The 21,825-nt window shown below is 33.5% G+C and overlaps 1 protein-coding gene across 2 annotated transcripts in view; it reads left to right on the forward strand.

Moving 5' to 3' along the window:
• The window catches only part of COL11A1 (collagen type XI alpha 1 chain), a 212,646-nt gene that overhangs the window by 19,837 nt on the left and 170,984 nt on the right, over positions 1-21,825 (forward strand). For both annotated transcript variants that reach the window (XM_081224711.1, XM_081224712.1), the window contains exons 2-4: positions 1,813-1,980; positions 6,873-7,086; positions 10,401-10,563. In XM_081224711.1, the coding sequence (XP_081080837.1) occupies positions 1,813-1,980; positions 6,873-7,086; positions 10,401-10,563 (545 nt within the window). The remainder of the gene's footprint in view (positions 1-1,812; positions 1,981-6,872; positions 7,087-10,400; positions 10,564-21,825) is intronic.

Genomic DNA, 21,825 nt, shown 5'->3' on the forward strand with positions numbered 1-21,825 from the left:
GCATGTATCAGAACTTCATTCCTTTTTTGGTTGAATCATGTTCTATTGTATGTATATTATCACATTTTGTTAATCTGTTCACATACTGATAGAAGCTTGGGTTGTTTTCACCTTTTGGCTATTGTGAATAATGTTGCAATGAACATGCGCATACAGGGGCCTGTTTTAAGCCCCGACGTTCCATTTGCTTAAGTATATACCTAGGAGTGGCATTGCTTGGGCATATGGTACTTCTGTGTTTAGCACTTTGACAGATATTATCTGACTCCCCTTATATGAAATTTCTAGAATAGGAAACTTCGTAGAGATGGAGAGTAGATTATCAGTCACCAGAGCCAGGGTAGAGGAGGGGAATAGGGAGTTATCACCTAATGGTTAAACAGTTTCTATTTGGGATAATGAAAAATGTTTTGGAAAGAGATTTTGGTAATGGTTACATAGCATTGTGAATGTAATTATGCTACTAAATTGTACACTTTAAAATGGTTAAAATGGCAAAATTTATGTTGTGTATATTTTACCACGATTAGAAAATGAATAGTTTAAGAAGTATAATATACCAGAACTAATAAATTGCACACTTGAAATGGGTGAATTGCATGGTATGTGAATTATATTCCAAAAAAGCTGTTTGAAACATCAATTTTATCCAAAAGGATTACACTTGCAAAGGGAAAGTTTAAGGTTCCAAACTTATTTTATGTTGACTACTTCATGGTAGCAGGAGGTAGCTGGAATGGATTGGAATGGAAAATTTATGCTTCTGCCAATAAAAGGCCCTGTGTTAGACACCCTAGGGCTACATAAAAGGGGGAAAAAATTACTTGTCTCCAGGGACTTTCAATCTAAATCATAAGGCATGAAGCAGTGTACATGAGTTACTCTGGCAAATGCAGAGGATTAAAAACAACAAATTATGCATAGACACATACATGCATGCACACTTACAAAGTCACACACAAATACACAGATATATACATATACTTTGTAAATAACTAACATAAGAAAGCACTCAAAAATAGAGCATTATATTTGTTACCTATTCTTTTAAACATCTTTTAACTTATCTTTGGGTATACAATATGGCTTAGTAACTGCACATTTTACAATATTTATATATAACATTTATTGTGAATTTGAATCTTCAGAATCACCTTTGTTTAGATTATGAATAGTTGAAGAGTAAATCTATTAGAAATTAATGGAATATATACAGATGCTGGCTTTTTCAACATCTCTTTGCTCCTGTAATTTGATTTCTTTCTTTTTTTTTTTTTTAGATGTTGGGAGTAGGAGTTTATTAATTTATTTATTTACTTTTGCTGTGTTGTGTCTTCGTTTCTGTGCGAGGGCTTTCTCTAGTTGTGGCAAGCGGGGGCCACTCCTCATCGCTGTGCGCGGACCTCTCACTATTGCGGCCTCTCTTTTTGCGGAGCACAGGCTCCAGACGCGCAGGCTCAGTAGTTGTGGCTCACGGGCCTAGTTGCTCCGCGGCATGTGGGATTCTCCCAGACCAGGGCTCGAACCCGTGTCCCCTGCATTAGCAGGCAGATTCTCAACCACTGCGCCACCAGGGAAGCCCCTGTAATTTGATTTCTGATTTGAGATATTTTGACTTTGAGAATGTTACAGTTTATATTTTACTTGCTGCTCCACTCCTTAGCCCCCCACCTAAATGTTAGAGAAACATGGCAAAAAACAAATAGATTTGAGAAGTAGAACTATAAACTATTTCCTCTGTTTAAAAAATACTCATTTTTATATTAGATTATTTGTTCAGTTACGTTTTCCTATTTTTAACTTATTTTTCAGCTGCTCCAGTTGATGTACTAAAAGCTCTAGATTTTCACAGTTCTCCAGAGGGAATATCAAAAACAATGGGCTTTTGCACAAACAGAAAGAATTCAAAAGGTTCAGATACTGCTTACAGAGTTTCAAAGCAAGCACAACTCAGTGCCCCAACAAAACAGTTATTTTCAGGTATGTTCTTTTTATTACTACGACTACTGCTGCTTTGCTAATTATTATTTTCCCTTTTTATTATGCTATATAATGCACAATTATGGGGGGATTTTTCATAATAGTTTGAAAAATACTCAGTGAATATTTTCTTTCTGTCCATGAAAACACTAAATGACCTAATAGTACTAATTATCTAGAAATCATGATAATGTAGGGAAAGGGAGTTGAGCAGTGAAATGACAATTTCTGAGTGTCACATTTTCTAAGCAGGTAACTTGTTATGAGTACTTGCCTGCTATTGGATACATGTTGATTATTTTTTGTTACAACTTCACTAAGTTGAGTGGCCTTGTTCTTATTTAACAGAAGAAATTGAGTTTCACTGAGTCTCTGATTTGTCCAAATTACAGGAGGCCAATATTTAATGCAGAGTTTGTCTGTTGCCAAGGCCAATATTGTCTGTATTATCAAGTATCCCTTTTTGGTGTTTTGGGATCTTTTCAGAAACAATTTATCATTTAAATTCTTCATATTATCCTTTACTGTCTTCACCTGAAGGAATTTGAGTTCCCTATTTTCACATAAAACTGTTTTCTAGCAACAGAAAATTTATAAATCAAGGTACTAAAAATTAACAAAACAAGAAAGCATATTTTTTGAGAAAGAATATTTTAAAGTTTTTTTGTTTTTGTTTTTGTTTTTTTTTTGCGGTACGTGGGCCTCTCACTGTTGTGGCCTCTCCCATTGCAGAGCATAGGCTCCGGACACGCAGGCTCAGCAGTCATGGCTCACGGGCCCAGCCGCTCCACGGCATGTGGGATCTTCCCAGACAGGGGCATGAACCCATGTCCCCTGCATCGGCAGGCGGACTCTCAACCACTGTGCCACCAGGGAAGCCCTAAAGTATTTTTGAAAATACATTTATTTTGATAAATCATTGATTCTCCCAAAATATTTCCTGTTTTGCAATTATTTGTGGTGGACAAAAGAAACAAACTGAAAATATAAAGACTATTAATGCACAATTTTTCTGACAAACTAAAATTAAAATGGTTATTAAATCTATGAAATATTTTTCAAATCAAATGTGAAAGTTTTAAACAGTAAAAACTAAGCTGCTTTTCTATATTTGCACTCTAATGCAGAAATAAGAAAAGGATGGGAATTTTCAAGAGAGAAAAAAATAGATTACTGGAAATGCTGTAGAAATACTGAAGAAGTTAGTTTATATTTTTTTATATTTGGCTTATCATCTCAGGGCAGTTTTTCTGCCCTCCAGTGTGGTAGTTATTTAGATTATTTCTGTTGTTTTATCTTGGAAAAAGAATACAACCTATGTCTCTAGGATCTCCTTCCATGTCAGTTAACAGAATATATCAACATTTTTCCCTCTTCTCAAAACATTGTGTCTTAGGTATATGATTCTAATAATGAGTAGTTCAGATAGGAAGAGATATCCATGGTAAAGACCTCATTTTTTCCCCGTGCAAATGATTATAGACTTATCTTCCTAGAGGATAGAGCTTCTTGTCAAATAATAATAAAGGGCATTTAATAAAAATTACCAATGACACATTCACCATTAAAAAAATCTGAACAGTGAAAATGTGAATAATATTCTCTATAAAAAATAGTAAGAAAGATCTTTGAAAATTTATTTGGAATATATTTTCTTCCATTACGAAAACACAAAATAGCAGCTTCTTTCCAATAAATAAAGTAAGCAGTATTATTGGAAACTTCAATATTGGGGTGGGGGTAAGAGTTTTCAGATTGTCATAATACTCTGTAGAATTAAGGTATATGTCCTCCAAAGTCCCAATTTGAGACCTTGAATTTAAATATCTGAGAACTCTGTGCCTGTGAACTGAATAGAAGCTGTAATTTGCAAATTCTATCTGGCCTCTTTAGAACACTTGCTGTAGGACAGATGCTATGCAAGAAACTGTGTATATTGATCTTTATGTTCATAACCACCTGGAAAGGGGAATATTTAAACCCAAATTATAGATTAGGAGTTAGAAAAGTGAAATATTTGAATATAATCACAGAACCTGTGGATGAATGAAGCTGAGAGACAGTTTGGGGTTTTTTTAGACTAAAGTGGGCTTTTCCCACTATGCCAAATGACCTTCACTCCCCATTTAAAAAACCCTACCAACCACTAAGCTACATCAGAAAGAGATTATATTTAAATGGAGACATATTCTGCATGGAAATATATTGAACACAAGTTAAAAATTAAAATCAAATAATAAAGTTATTGTGCTTTTTTCATATCGAATGTATTCATGGATGCAGTATCTGTTGATGTTAAAAGCCCATTTTAAGAATCACTATTGAATCTGATATACTCAGAGTGAATTATGATTATTATCACATGTATAGGATTTATGTATACACACTTATTAAAGGTAGTAATAACATTTTTTTTCTTTAACAGCAGTCATTTAATAGAAAGGATGCTTTATTGTTAGTTTGCATTTATAGATTTCAAAACATATTATTTAAGTTGCAAAATTCCACATTTTATCTGTATCATATATACTGATCACTACTATTTTAGATAAAATTTCACATCTTAAGTGGTTGACTTTGTGTTGTTGAACTTATCTCATAGTGAATTCTCTCTGATAAATTTAGTTGGTTATGAACAACTTTGATTAGTATCTAATAGGGAGGAATCTAAGGTAGGTGTCTAGGATATACTGTGAACATTTTGACATCAAGTCATGATTTTTTAGACAACTAAATTTTCTTTTTTAAAGGTCATAGTGTAAAGACTATAATTAAAACCATATTGCTTAATTTTAAATTGAGAAATACTTCCATAATTGAAAGATTTTACTCAGTGTCGTTTGAAGTTGACAATTTTCAAAAGTTATGTTATATAAATCGGATGATTAATTAAAATTTGTTGCAACTTATTTAGCCTTATATGAATATACTATTTTCTGAAATTCCTCTTTTTCTAAATGTCTCTATGTAGATCTTATTTCATAATGTTTTTGCAAAAATGAAAAAGATATTGTTTTCTCCACCTCATAGTATTTCAGCATCATTTTTCAATGTATGAGATATTTGAAAATTGAGGTATTTAGGGAAAGAAGTCCTATAATTCTCAACATTTTGAGCTATTCATTTGAAGAAAAAACTTATTTGCTGTGGAGTTCCCTCAATAATAAGCTGAATTACCCAGATTTTTATTTGTAGTATAAGCAGCTAAAAGGTATTTTTGTTAATTGATGTGTTTTATTACCTTTCAATTTTATATACATGATTATTTTTCTCTATTGATTTTCATGAATATAAAACTGGATATATCTGTGACACAAATCTAATCAAACAAAACTTTCTCTCTCTCTCTCTCTCTCTCTCTCTCTCTCTCTCTCTCTATATATATATATATATATATATATATATATATATATATATATCTTTTTTTTTTGCCATGAAAGCAAGGCTTTTATGATATATTTATGATATAGTGAAGTTGTATTATTGGTAAGTTATTTTAAAAATTAAAATTGATAATTTTAATTAAACACTTTTTATTTTGGAGATATCTATCTAGATTCTAGATAGATAGATTAGAACCAAATAATTAACATTAATTGGCTGTTTTCTTTCTGACATATTCTTATTTACTTTCCACAACATTTTAACTAATTTCCATTTCATAAGACATCTTTCCACTACATTAAGTGGCTGCATAGATTTCCACCGTATAAATGTTTTGTATTTTATTTAACCAATCCCAACCATTGCAGGTGATTTTAACATTTTATGATTATAGTGTTCTGATGAATTGACTTAACAAAATATCTTTACATATAAGCATCCTTATCACCTCTGTAAATTCTAAGTAAAATTGCTAGTCTCCTACAGTTTTTTGAATTTGAATCCATGGCAGTCATATTCATTTATTTTTATTATTTTATACTACTATACATAATAGAATATGGAATGAATGGACTGAATATGGAATCTCTTGGTGTTGGCCCAGATATCATTGATTACATATGCACATATACACCAGTTTTGCATATGGAAAACTTTTTAATTTAAATAATCTCATCCTGCTTTACTTTTGTCCCAGGGTAGTAAAAGGATTAAATAAGATATATATGTAAAACTATTTTTGAAAAATAGAACCCACAATTTTATATGAAGTGTTTTTATTAAAAAAACATACAATAGTCATTGCTTAACTACCTGAGATATACTTGTGGTAACCATTTAATTTATATATTTATTTAATAAATGCTTACTAAGAACTTATGTAGATATGGTCCAATGCTGGATATTTGGGATATGATGATGAGAGGGAAAAGAAAAAAAAAATCTTCCTTCTTGAATTTAGAATCAAATTAACCAAGTATCTAAAAGTTCTGACTTATAATGACATAAGATTTTTATTAGTGAAACTTCATTGTGTGATAGGAAAAACTGCTCAGAAACTCTTTAGCTTTTGAAGAAATGACTAAAAGTGTACCTTCATATGTTGTGTCCTTATAATACCACTTTAAAGAGAGGATAGATGGCCACAGATTAGATAAGGGCAGAAAATACAAATCTTACACCAGAATTTCTACTTAAGTGTTTTAAAAGTGCTTATTGTGTGTTTGATATTGAACTGGAACCATGATCTTATTTCCTAACCATGAATTCAATTTTACATAATACTTGTGCTTTAAATGAGTGGTGGTAAAGTTTGAATACAGCTTCAACAATTGTTTCAGACAAAGATTAATAGAATCCCTTCTCTATTGGTTTTTAAATCTGTATTGTTATTACTGTTTGAACTTTGGTTACCTGTTAAGGCCACTTAGTAAGCTCAAAAATAATAAGGTGATCAAGGAATAATTTGGAAATTTAGAATTTTTGACTCTTTGGCATTTTCTTCCCAGGAGGAACTTTTCCAGAGGATTTTTCAATATTATTTACAGTAAAACCCAAAAAAGGAATTCAGTCTTTTCTTTTATCTATATATAATGAGCATGGTATTCAGCAAGTTGGTGTGGAGGTTGGGAGATCACCTGTTTTCCTGTATGAAGACCACACTGGAAAACCTGCCCCAGAAGACTACCCCCTCTTTAGAACTGTTAACATCGCAGATGGAAAGTAAGTAGCACAATAATCCAATGTTTTAGCTGTGTTGAAAACAATTCTTTCATTTGATCATTTAACAAATATTTATAAAGTGTGATGCAGGGTTTCTAGGGAATGGTGATGTAGAAATGAACAAAACAATAAAATACCTAATCATACATAGTTTACAGTCTGGGTAGACACATAATGAATGATAAAAAATTACTAATAAATAGTTTATCAGATGGTGATAAGTGAGAGAGAGAGAAATATAGCAGTGAAGAGAATAGGGGATGATGGTGGGGAGTGCAGTTTTAAGGAGTGAGGTCAGGGATAGTCTCACTAAGAAGGTGACATGTGAAGGAGGTGGGGTGCATGCCATGCTGATAAATAAAAGCATACTATTCCAGATGGAGGAAAAGCAAATACACAACCTCTGATTCTGTGTGTGGCTGATTTGGTCTAAGCAACATCAAGGATGCCAGTGTGGCAGAAACAGTGTGGGATGATGAGGATGGAGAATCAGTGGGAGGCCAAATGGTATAACACATTGTAGGTGGTTGTAAACACTTTGGATTTTATTCTAAGTGAAATAGAAAGTCACTGTAGACTTTTTTTTTTTTTTTTTTTTTTGCGGTACGCGGACCTCTCACTGCTGTGGCCTCTCCCGCTGCGGAGCACAGGCTCCGGATGCGCAGGCCCAGCAGCCATGGCTCATGGGCCCAGCCGCTCCGCGGCATGCGGGATCCTCCCAGACCGGGGCATGAACCCGTGTCCCCTGCATCAGCAGGCGGACTCTCAACCACTGCGTCACCAGGGAAGCCCTACTGTAGACTTTTTGAGCAGAAGAATGACCTGATTTGACTTCCTTTACCAATCATGTTAATATTGACAATCATAGGAAGCTTTATATAGTACTCGATATGTGCTACGTACTGTTCTAAACACTTTATACATAGTCAACTTATTTAATTTTTCACGACTCTTGGAAGAAAATAATATTAATAAACCCATTTTACAGATAAGGGAAGCGAGGCACTGGGAGTTTAAGTAACATATATTTGAAAAGTGGCAGAGATAGGGTTTGAACTCAGGTAGTCGCACTTTCCAGTAACAACCACTCTTCTCAAAATCACGCTGAATTCTGAATTCTGTGTTGTGAATATTGCCTATCACTTAGGGAGCAGCTAAAGACAAATAAATGTTTATTAAATTTACTTGGTATTTTTTTTTGCTGAATTCAGGCTACTAAAAAAAGATTTATCAGAAATATGACATTTGGTTGTAGACATAAGAAAGAAATAGCTGTTCAGGTGGAAAAAAAATTCACACTCAGATTATCATTGTCAGGACCATGGAAAAACCTTCATCCCTGTGCAGGGAAAACTGAGCTTTCATGAGTAATTTACATCATTATCCTTAATAATTCATATGAAAAGTGATGATAGTTCTATGAATGAAAATACATCAGGGGCAGGAATGTAGAGTGTACAGTTTTAGACAGAGCCATCCTCTTTGGCATAGTTGCGTTGAGCAAAGACATATTGGAAGTGAGAGGGTGGGCATGTGGGGATATAGAGGAGAGCATTCCCGGCAGAGTGAAGAATATGTGAAAGGAACGAGAAAGAGGCAGCGGTGGTTGGGGTACTGGGAATCAGAAAGCAAAAATTTGGACATGAGATCAGAGACTGACAGGGCGAGGAAAAGTAAGGACTTCAGTTTTTATTGAGAGTATTATATTAGTTTTTAGCAAGACAGAAACTTGATCTGACTTATTTTTTTAAATGGTCATTCTGGTTGCATCAGAGTAGTAGCAGGGACCAGTCAGGAGTCTAGGTGAGAGGCATGGGTACTTGGACAAAGTTGTGAGCCTTTGAATTCTGCGTATACTGTGAATATAAGATTGACAGATTTTCTGATGATATGAATGTGTAGTATGAGAGAAAAAGAATAATTAAGAATGACTCCAAAACTTGGGGTTAATTTAATATTTTGAATATTATATGTGATACCATGATTATGACATTATTATCAGAGCTTAAATTAATTCAACAAAAATATCAAGTTTAGAGTCCTAATCACCTTTCAACAATTGAAATAATTCAATTTTATTTTCTGTTAGTGAAAAGCACATACCCACAATAATAGAGATGGTTTAATTTAAGACACAGGCTTCTTGGCAGAAACGTGTAAATTTTACTCTCACAGTATTAAGTGCCTCTTAATATAAATCTTTGCTCAAGTCAAACCAAGCAGCTGCCTATGCTAGTTGAAAGTGCTATGGAAAGAACAAAGATTAAGTGTACATGGAAATATACTTGGTCCTCATCAGTAGCTATGCCAAGTCACATGAAACAGATATTTTAGAAAGGCTCCTGCAACTTTTTGGGTACTTTATTTTATGGATCTAGTCCTAGAAACTTCTGGAATATTAATTTAGCACTTTTCGTTTGGAAAAAAAAAATAGAGTGGCTTGCAAAATCCAAGTGTGTTCCACTTAGTTGTTTATGTTAGCACCATATACTGTTAATAAAACCCACCATTTTACAGTATGATTAGGGTATTTATGTTTCCAAAGGGCTGGCCACATCTCCCCCCAGGTCTGTCATCACTGCCCTGAATTAGCTGGAGCAGTAGCTTCAGAGTGAATTGAGACTCACTCCACACATGCGTTGACTATGCTTTCTTTCAATGTTCCCACTTCCTGCCAACCCTGGAAAGGAGAGATATTGTGTCTCAGTCTTGGATCCTGCCCACAGTAGTGATCTATAACTGTCTTGAAATTGAAGTGGAAAAAGAAAATGAAAGCACTTGAAATAAATGTGCCTAAAGACAGAGAAGCACATTGTGTCTTACAATTAGAATGTTCATTTGTTCCAGATGAAGCGTTCATTCAATTAGCAGACATACCCTTTAACAGTCTATCTCAGGGGATCTCTCGTGCAGAAGTTTTTTAAGTGGAATTCCATTTTGGAAGAGAGCATTTACGTACATAGAAACTATTAATTACTCCATATCCCGCCCCTAATCTCTATCAAATACCGTCATCAGGACATGGTGAGATTAAGCTTTTGTTACAACACAAAGTGAAGCAAAGGATGGTCACTTTCTTATCAACATAGACAGCCAATCCTGCTGTGCATCTTACAGTGCTGGTGTGTCTTTTTGAGTACCTAGCACTGTTCTGGGTTAATAGAAAGTAGTCACCTGTTAACTGATTAATAAATGAGCCTACATTTTGTATACTTTCAGATTATGTGTATAATTTAAAATACATTGTATTTCAATGTGAGTAATGGTTTGGCAACATCTTTGGAACTTACAAAATAATTACTTGGCTTTTTAAGGTGGCACCGGGTAGCAATCAGCGTGGAGAAGAAAACTGTGACAATGATTGTTGATTGTAAGATGAAAACCACAAAACCACTTGACAGAAGTGAGAGAGCAATCGTTGACACCAGTGGAATTACAGTTTTTGGAACAAGAATTTTGGATGAAGAAGTTTTTGAGGTAAATCAAACTTTATTTTAAGCTGAATATTATTAAATCAGATGAACTGAGTTAACAGTAACAATCAATATATGCTATAAAGCAAAGTTGTAAACTCTAAAGGGTGACCTACTTTCTTCCCCCGTGGGTGTAGCAGTGATGTTTTCTATTGTTCAGTAAGAGAATGAGTAGACAATGGTGACTGTAACGCCTGGGAAACTTTAACAGAGATTGGTTGATTTAAACACAGGCATGCTATTCTCCTGGGAAGAGCAAATGACTTTCCTCTTAGTACTTTGTATTATTTTCTTTGGAGAAAAGAACATTTTCTTCACTTCCTCCTCTCAGAGATTAATTTAATGAAATGTACAAGTCTGATATTTTGCCTTTCTCTGTTCTTTGTGAATGTTTCCAAGGTAAAATAGCGATACTGCAAAAGATGACCTGTAATTTTTTAAAATCACTATTTTAATAATGTGAAGGTCATGGTAAAAATCTCCTTTCCAATTATAATTTGCCAGTTATGATAATCACATTCTTTCTTTTAATTCTTCAATCGTTGGACCTGGTAACTCTTGCTTTAATTTTCATTTAGTCAATCATTTACAGAACAAACAGACCAAACCCCATAAAGGGATGCACTCCTGAGATATTAGTCATTACTGTGATGATTGTTTTTATATAATTTCTGAATAATTTATTTTTCAAAGTGTAACAAAGTAAAGCTGTGTAATATATTATGGATTAATAGACAAGTTTTACATGGAAGATTTGCTGTATTCTGTTGAAATGTGTGTGTATATATATATATTTATATATATACACACAGATATGTACACATAGAGATGTACACACACACACACACACACACAGAGTATGTATTTTCAAAAAAAGCACAGTGTAAATTCAGAGGGTCAGTAGAATATTGCGTCCCTGTACCTAGTTATATAATCTATGGCATAATTTTAAATATAATTAATATTTGTGACATTTTCAGATTATTTGGAATTCTATTTGTTTTTGAGTTTCTGCATTAGTATGTACCTAAGCCTTTGACTCTAAACAAAATGTTTTAACACATCATGTCATACTAAATTAATGACAAACTGATTCGGGCAATGTATAATAATATAATCTCAGATCTCTGATATCAGGCATTGATTGCACACAAATGATAAATCAGTATTTATTTATTAGATGAATGAATGTTATAAACAAATTAAATTTTAGGCTTACAAAGTTCTATTTTAAAATTAAACTCTTCATGAACATCAGTTTCACAAACTAAACTTATTTTTGTAATATCCATCCTTATTTTCCTGGAACATAAATGAGTAATATGGAAGAAATATATCAGTGGATGGTTTCATTTCATACATTAGTTTAATCTATTGCTGTATGTATTCACAGAGCCCATTGAAGTTAAACAACAGAAATTAAAAATAGAATTTTTGTCATAAATGATTAGAATATATAAAGAGGAAATATAGAAGAGAAAATATACAAATTGATATTAATTAATTAATCCTCAAAATTTACTGGCCCTGAAATATAATATTTGATATATGTACATGTTGATTAGATTTTTCATACAGTTTCATAGCATTGAGACTTCTATTTTTACCTGAGCTTACTTCTAGGTGAATATCATTTAATTTTTATTTTTTACTCCACTCCAACACACATACCAAACCAGACTATACTCCACCTTCTTTCCCATATACTACACTCGGGCTCACTGGGGTCCAGTTTAGAGTTTTCAAGTATAGTTACACACTATCACAGTAAGTTCTTTTTTCAAAATAAATAATTGAACCTGATGTTGCATATTAAAAAATACGTAATAAATTCCTCTGTGTTTCAGAGGCTGATTATGGTATCAACAATTAAAACACATAAAAATGATTTCTTTAAAATATTTCCATATTTTTTTTTAACATCTTCATTGGAGCACAACTGCCGTACAATGGTGTGTTACCTTCTGTTTTACAACAAAGTGAATCAGCCATACATACACACACATCCCCATATCTCTTCCCTCCTGCATCTCCCTCCCTCCCACCCTCCCCATCCCACCCCTCGAGGTGGTCACAAAGCACCGAGCTGATCTCCCTGTGCCATGCGGCTGCCCCCCACCAGCTATCGATTCTACACCTGGTAGGTTCTATATGTCCATGACACTCTCTCACTATGTCCCAGCTTATGCTTCCCCCTCCCCATGTCCTCAAGTCCATTCTCTACTAGGTCTGTGTCCTTATTCCCGTCCTGCCCCTTGGTTCTTCATAACTTTTTTTTTTTTATTCCATATATATGTGTTAGCATACAGTATTTGTTTTTCTCTTTCTGACTTACTTCACTCTGTATGACAGACTCTAGGTCCATCCACCTCACTACAAATAACTCAATTTCATTTCTTTTTATGGCTGAGTAATATTCCATTGTATATATGTGCCATATCTTCTTTATCCATTCATCTGTCGATTCCATATGTTTTCAACCACTGCTAACCCAAATACCTCTAGCCAAGAGGCATCTAGTAAATAACCAAAGACAAAGGTACTGGAAGCAAAGATTATTATTATTCTCTTTGATTAATTCTTAACTTTCTAATATATAAACCATATTGTAAATCTTGAAGTAACTTCAGCTGTTTATTTCAAAAAACTCTATTAAACCACTAGAAAAATAATCTTTAAAAGACTCATTAATGAAACCTTTAGTGAGTATGACATTGGGTAGCAAAAATAAGTTTATTAAGTTGCTTCGCATCTTGGAGTTTCATGAAAACCTCTGGAACTTTAAATATAACATTTATTTTATATGAAGTGCAGTTAGTTTTGAAAAAGCAAATGCAGAACCTTCACTTTTAGGTTTATCTTGTACTATCTTTGACCAATTAAATAGGGAAACTATTTTTACTTAATAAAATATTGGGAAGGCTTTAGAATAAGAATGTTTGAATTGGATGAAATTTTGTATTTATCTAATCCACATATCAGAATAGTCATCATACATAAATTCAGGTCTTACTTCCTAAAGTGTATTATTGTATGGCTATATAAAATTTTAAAAACAATGTAGTCTTCTCCACTTGATAAAATATTATGAAGAAAGTAAATGATTCAGACACACAGATTTTTAAATCGGAATAAAATTTTCTGACTCCTTTTGTGAAATTAGTTCATCTTATCTGAATATGTTTTTATTGTATCTTTCCCTAAAACTTACTCAAACATTTTTCCTTTCATTTTGGTTTGTGTTATGGTACCTATCTAGATTTTTGAGTCTTTGCAACTAAATGTTTAAAAATCGAACTAAAAATGGCAGGAGATAGGAATGGTACCATGTTTGCATTATTTTAGTGTTTGATAAACAGTTGTAGTGATGAAGATGATGTAAAAACACCAGTGATTTATTAATCTCAAAACTGTAAATATTACTTCTTTGGAAGTAGTATCATTCACTTTAGATGCAAATTTGTTTAGTGTATATAATTTTGTCTATATATGACCCTACATTTATGCAATGGTAATATTAATGGCAATAAATGCTAAAAATGTCCATATTTGTATTGCAATCTGAAGAGTTTAAAAAATTCACCAATAAACAGATGAAAGCAAAACTGGAAATATTTTAAAAAGTATGATGAAGTTAGTTTATATGAAAATGCCAAAATGAATATATAGGCCCATAATTCAGATTATATAATTTCAGCATAGCAGAGTGAATCTAAGAAATGATTCTGGAATGAGAAAAATCTGATTTTGAATGCCAGTAGCTAGCTTAATTATGTTTCTCTGTGCAATAAATTTTGCTGGTTTTAATTTCTCAGTCTTCAAATGGGAATAGTAATATAATCTCTCTCTTAAGTATTTATAAAAAATTGAATTTATGTATATAAAGTGCTTAAAATACTAGTATTAATTTTATTTATATATATGGTTATATGTTATGTGTTAATTTACTTATGCACTAATATGTAGTTTTCTTCATTATTATAACTTCTTTTTTATCTTACAACTCTGACTTTTTAAATACATTTTTATATGAGTGAGCAACAATGACCCATATATCACAAGTCCTTAGTGGTCTGACTTGTAAACGAAGTGCTTCTTTCTGGGCTACTGCTTGTTTACAAGGTACCTTGTGGGAATTAGATAAATTTGCCCTTTCTAGACAGAGGTAGCACCTGGATATGGACCTTAGTGAGTGGAACCTGGTCTGAGGGGATGAATATTTTCATGCAGGCACAAAATATCCAACCAACCCTAGTGGACAGCCTTGGTTTGTTCTAGTTTAATAATACACGTCAAAAATGTGAAGAAAAGCTAAATTAGAAGAAGAGTCACACTGCCTATATTGATTATTAATAAAATTACTTTTGGAGTCTTATAAAGAGGAAATTTTTTTACTAAATATCAAGTTGTAGCCATTATAACTCCAGTTTTCAAAGCATTGCTATTTCCATCTTATTTTTCTTTTTTAATGAATCAAAGTGGGTTATTCTAAGTCTTTTATATTTTTAACAACTATCTATCTTTGGGCAGATTGTTTCTTTCTTTTGAAGCAATAAGAGAAATATGATGGCAATTTGAGAGGAAAAGCTTGTTGATGAAATTTTTCATTTTTTCAAACTTCTCAGAAGAGATTTTTGCATTCAATTTTCTTTGGAGAAATTAATGAATAATAATTTATAAAAGCTCTACTATCTCAGTAGTTCTTCAAGGCCTGAAAAGTTACCTTAAAGTAATAATAGCCATCTCAAATATTTTGTTAAGAATTTGAGGGCTTCCCTGGTGGCGCTGTGGTTGAGAGTCCGCTTGCAGGGGACACAGGTTCGTGCCCCAGTCCGGGAAGATCCCACATGCCGTGGAGCGGCTGGGCCCGTGAGCCATGGTCGCTGAGCCTGCGCGTCCGGAGCCTGTGCTCTGCAAAGGGAGAGGCCACAACAGTGAGAGGCCTGCATACAGCAAAAAACAAACAAACAAAAAACAAACAAGAATTTGATTACTGACTTGTGATGTCCATGTGTCTTTTTACTACATATATTTTCCAAGGTACATACCTAAAAAAAAAAAAAAATTGTATGCTAGTAGACATAGTTTTTATATACAACAGCATGATAAGTTGCAGGTAGCTTTCCCATTTATCTACCTTTCCCAGTCTAGATGCATTTAGGTCATAGTCCTTGAGATTTTTTTTCTCTATTTATCAAGGTATAATTGAAGTACAATAAGTTGCAAATATCAAAAGTGTACCATTTAATCAGTTGTGGCATATGTATATACCTCTGAAATCAACATCATAGTCAAGAAAATAAACATTTCCATCACACCCAGAGGAAGTGTCCTCCTGCATTTTTATGATACATCTCTTCTTCCACCCTAACCCCAGCAATCACTAATTTGCTTTTTATCACTATAGCTTATTTGTTCTAGAATTTTTATAAATGGAATTGTGCTGAATGCACTCTTTAGCTTGGCTTTTTTTCTGTCAGCATACCATTTTTGAGATTTATCCATGTCTTCATATGTATCTTTATTTTGCTTATTTTTCTGAACAGTATTCCAATGTACGAATAAACCACAATTTCTTCATCCATCTATTCTGTTAAAAGGCATTTGGATTATTTCCAGATTTTGGCTATGGCATATAAAGCTCTTGTGAACAATCATATATAAATTTCATGTGGGCATTTATTTTTATACCTAGACGTGGAATGCTTGAGTTATTTGGCAGGTGCATGTTTAACTTAATTAAAAAAAAAAAACGGAACTGTCAAATTGTGTTCCAAAGTGACATTAATCATTTTACACTCCCTCCAGCAGTGAATGAGAGTTGCACTTGTTCTGCATCCTTGTCAACCCTTTATCTGGTCATTCCTTTACATTTTAGCCATTCTAAGTGGTTATGTACAAGTGTTTCATTGTGGTTTTAACTGGCATTTCCCTGATGACAGATGATGATAAGCATATTTTCAGGTTCTTGTTGGACATTTATGCATCTTCTTTTGTGAGGTGTCTTGCCCATTAAAAAAATGGCAGCTATATTCTGATTATGACACTTTAAGTGTTCTTTATGTATCATGCATATACTTTTTAAAATAATTAATTAATTAATTAATATATTTATTTTTGGCTGCGTTCTGTCTTTGTTGCTCTCTAGTTTCAGTGCACGGGTGTCTCATTTCCGTGGCTTCTTTTGTTGCGGCATGGGCTCTAGGTGCGTGGGCTTCGGTAGTTGTGGCACATGGGCTCAGTAGTTATAGCTCACAGGCTGTAGAGTGCAGGCTAAGTAGCTGTGGCACACAGGTTTAGTTGCTCCACGGCATGTGAGATCTTCCTGGACCAGGACTCGAACAGGTGTCCCCTGCATTGGCAGGCGGATTCTTAACCACTGCACCACCAGGGAAGTCCCATGCATGCACTTTGATAGATATGTTCAAATAATTTTTCCAGCATGTGGCTTGCCTTTTTATTTTCTTAATGATGTCTTTCAAAGTGTGAATGCTTTTCATTTTGATAAAGTTCAGTTTATCAATTTTGTTGTTCATGTTTTACACTTCTTGTGTTCTAAGAAACTTTTACCTACACCAAAATCACAAGATCTCCTGCTATTAGACATGTTGAAGTTTTACATTTTACACATAGGTCATGCCTCATTTTGAGTTAATATTTGTGTATGGCATGAGGTAAATATCAACACTGATTGTTTTTACATAGGATATCCAGTTCATCTAGCATCCTTTATTAAAAAAAGTTTTCTTTTATTCATTGGATTATCTTGGCTTCTGTGTTAGAATCAGTTGACTACATATGAGTAAACCTCTTACTGAACTCTCAACTATCACATTCCATTGATTTATTTGTCTCTTTTTTCACTGATACCAAATCATCTTGATTACAGTAATTTTGTAGGATGTTGGAAATCAGGTGAGGTAACAGTTCCAACTTTTATTCTTTGTAAACATTGCTTTGTTTAATTTAGGTTATCTGCACTCTGCAAAAGATTTAGAATAAGCTTGTCAATTTCTAAAATAAAATTAAGGTTTTCATTGGGATTGCATTTAAGCGATAGAGCAAAATGAAGAGAATTAATATTTTAACAAACATTGAGCTTTCCGTTTTCTGAGCGTGGTGTGACTTTTCAGTAATTTTGGTCTTCTTTAATTCCTCTTACAATGTTTCCTAGTTTTCAGTGTAGACATTGTGGACATCTTTTATTCATTTTGTTCTTAGGTTGTTTTTATTTTTATTTTTTTGATGCTACAGTAAATAAAATCATTTTTAACTTTATCTTTCAATATCTTGTTGCTATTATATAAAAACACAATAGGTTTTAAAAATATTAACATTGTATCCTCCAAACTTGTTAAATTCATTTTAATAAATGAGTTAGTTCAGGTATTTTTTAAATGCAAATAATCATGCAATCTGCAAACCGGGACATTTCACTACTTTCTATTTTTATACCTTTTATTTATTTTTCCTATGACAATGGATAGGACCTCCACCAAAAGGTTGAATAGAAGTGATGAAACAGACATTCTTATTTTTTTGTTTTTCTGTTCTTATGTAAATAAATATTCAGTCTTCAGCTATTAAGTATGATGTTGGTTGTAAGTGTTCAATGTAAATTTATCAGTTTAAAAAGTTCACTACTTGTCTTAGTTCCCTAAAAGTTTTTTATCATGAATGTATATTGAATTTTGTTAAATGATTTTTATGTTTTTATTGCAATGATAATTTTCTTTTCTGTTAGCATATTGAATTTTATTGATTGATTTTCAAATGTTTAAAATCAACTTTTCATTCCTTAGGTAGACCCCATTTGGACATGATATATTATTTTTTTTATATAGTGTTGGATTTGATTTGCTAAAAAATCTTTAGGATTTTGAACCTTTATTAATGAGAGATATTATTGGTATATGATTCTCTCTATTTGTAACGTCTTTGTCAAGTTTTGGTGTTAGGATAATACTGGCCTCATAAAATGATTTAGAAAGTGATCTCATCTGTTTTCTGAAAAATTTTTTGTATGGTTGATGTTTCTCTCTTGAATGCTGCATAGAAAAAATGTCAGGTGTCAGAGTTTCCTTTTTAGAAACTTTTAAAACATATTTAATTTCATTCCTAGGTATAGCTTAATTAATTTTTTTCTGATTTTTAAAACATCAATCTTGATAACTTTTACATTTAAAGAAATTTTTCTAGGTCAGTGAGTTGTTGAATTTGTTGGCATAAAGTTGTTTGTAGTATTTTCTTGTCTACATTTAATGTCTGTAAGATTACTGGTGGTAACTAATTTTCATTCCGGATAATAATGATCTGTATTCTCTCTCTTTTTTTCTTAGATCAATCAGTTTAATAAGCCTTTGAAAATTTTGTTGATATTTTTAACAAATCATATTTGGCTCTTTTTTTGTGTGTGTGTGGTACGCGGGCCTCTCACTGTTGTGGCCTCTCCTGCTGCAGAGCACAGGCTCCGGACACGCAGGCCCAGCGGCCATGGCTCACGGGCCCAGCCGTTCCGTGGCATGTGGGATCTTCCTGGACCGGGGCATGAACCCGCGTCCCCTGCCTCGGCAGGTGGACTCCCAGCCACTGCGCCACCAGGGAAGCCCATATTTGGCTCTTTTTATTATCTCTCTCAACTGACCTCTTTTCTATTCCATTATTGTTGTTCTCTTTATCCTAAATTTGGAAGAGGAAAATCTTTTTTTCTGGTCTTGCAAAGCGGAAAGTCATTATTTTCAGATCCATTATTTGCCAGTATAAACATTTAAAGCTATACATTTCTTTTTAAACAGTTTTAGCTGCATCCCATAAATGTGTTATATATATTTTTTATGGTCATTCAGTTAAAACAGTTCCTAATTTCCTTTTTTATTTCATCTATGACCTATGAATTATAGAGAGGTAATGTCTAGATACGTGTTTTTCTTAGATTGCTTATTATTATTGATGTCTAATTTAATTCTATTTCTGTCGGACAGTAAACTTGCTGTGATCTCATTCCATTCAGATTTATTTACAGTCTTTTGATGGCCCAGCTTGTAGTCAGTCTATCTTGGTGAATGTAGCACATGTCTTTAACAAAAAATGTGTTGTGAAATTGTTGGACTGAGTGCTTTATAGTTTTAAATAGCTGTTTTGACGTCTCTTTTTTAGAGTTTTAACAACTGGGTTATCTCAGAGTTGGCATTTGTTTATTATCTTTTAAAAATGATTTATTAATATATTTTATTTCTTTAGAGCTGTTTTAGGTTCACAGAAAAATTGAGTGAAAAGTATAGGGATTTTCCATATAGCCTTGTGCGCACACACACACAGCTTCCCCCACTAGCAACATCCCTACCAGAGTGGCACATTTGTGGCAGTGGATGAATGTATATCAACACATCATTATCAGCCAAAATCCATAGTTTATATTAGGGTTTTGTACATTCTGTGTGTTTTGGCAAATGTATAATGACATGTATTCACCAATACATGTACACAGTAGTATCTTACTAAATGGTTTCATGCCCTAAAAATTCTCTGTGCTCCACCTATTCATTGCCTCCTCTCCCCTAAGCTCTTCGGTTTAGGGGAGTTTTTACTGGCTGCTTAGTTTTGCTTTTTCCAAGATGTCATATAGTTAGAATCATACAGTTTTTAGTCTTTTCATGTCAGCTCCTTTCACTTAGTAACATGCATTTACATTCCCTCCATGTCCTTCATGGCTTGATAGCTCATCTCTTTTTAGTAGTGAATAATATTCCACTGTTTGAATGTATCACAGTTTATTTATCCATTCATTTACTGAAGGACCTACTGATTGCTTCCAAATTTTGGTAACTATTAATAACTCTGCTGTAAACAACTGTGTGCAGGTTTTCGTGTGGATATGTTTTCAACCTCTTAGGGTAAATACCATGGAGCATAATTGCTGGATCATATGGTATGAGTATGATTCGTTGTATAAGAAATTGGAAAACTGCTTTCCAAAGGGACTGTACTATCTTGCATTATCACCACAATGAATGAAAGTTATTGCTTCACAGTTTTGGCACTATTTGGATGTTGTCCATTCTGATAGGTGTATAGTAAGTAGTATCTCATTTTAGTTTGCATTTCCCTGATGACACGTTGAACGCCTTTTCATATATGCTTACTTGTCACCTGTATATCTTCTTTGCTGATGTGTCTGTGAATGTATTTTGACCATTTATTAAGCGGGTTATAGTTGAATTTTAAATGTTCTTTGTATATTTTGGAGAAGAGTTCCTTATCATTTGTGTCTTTTGCAGGTATTTTCTCGCAGTTTGGCTTGTCTTCTCATTCCCTTGACATTGTATTTCATGGAGTAAAAGTTTTTAATTTTAATGAAGTGCAGCTTATCAATTATTTCTTTCATGCATCATGCCTTTGATGTGATAGCTAAAAAGTCATTGCCATACCCAAGGTCATCTAACCTTTCTTATATGTTATCTTCTAGGAGTTTTATAGTTTTGCATTTTACATTTAGATCAATGATATATTTTGAGTAAATTTTTGTGAAGGGTGTAAGGTTTGTGTTTAGATTCAGTTTTTTGTATGTGGATTTCCAGTTGTTCTAGTAACATTTGTTGAAACGACTGTCTTTACTCCATTGTATTGTCTTTGTTTGCTCCTTTGTCAAAGATAAGTTGACTGTACTTACATGGGTGTACTTCAGGGCTCTGTATACTGTTCCATTGATCTATTTGTCTGTTCTTTCACGAATACCACATTGTCTTGAATACTGTAGCTTTATAGTAAGTCTTGAAGTCAGGTGGTGACAGTTCTCCACCTTTGTTTTACTCGTTCAATATTGAGTTGGCTATTCTGGGCCTTTTACCTCTTATAAATTTTTGAATCAGTTTGACAATATTCACAAAATAATTTCCTGGGATTTCTTTTAATTTATTTTTTTGGCTGCATTGGATTTTCATTGCTGTGAACGGGTGTTCTCTGGTTGAGGTGAGTGGGGGCTACTCTTTGTTGCTTCTCATTGTGGTGGCTTCTCTTGCTGTGGAGCATGGGCTCTAGGTTCATAGGCTTCATTAGTTGTCGCATGCAGGATCAGTAGTTGTGGGTCACGGGCTTAGTTGCCCCGCGGTATGTGGGATCTTCCCGACCAGGGCTCAAACCCATGTCCTCTGCATTGGCAGGCAGATTCTTAACCACTGCGCCACCAGGGAAGTCCATTTCTTGGGATTTTAACTGGGAGAGTTGACTCTATAGATCAAGTTGGGACAACCTTACATCTTGGCAATAC

Source organism: Mesoplodon bidens (genome assembly GCF_964165515.1).
Source record: "Mesoplodon bidens genome assembly, chromosome: 2".
Classification (NCBI taxonomy): Eukaryota; Metazoa; Chordata; class Mammalia; order Artiodactyla; family Ziphiidae; genus Mesoplodon; species Mesoplodon bidens.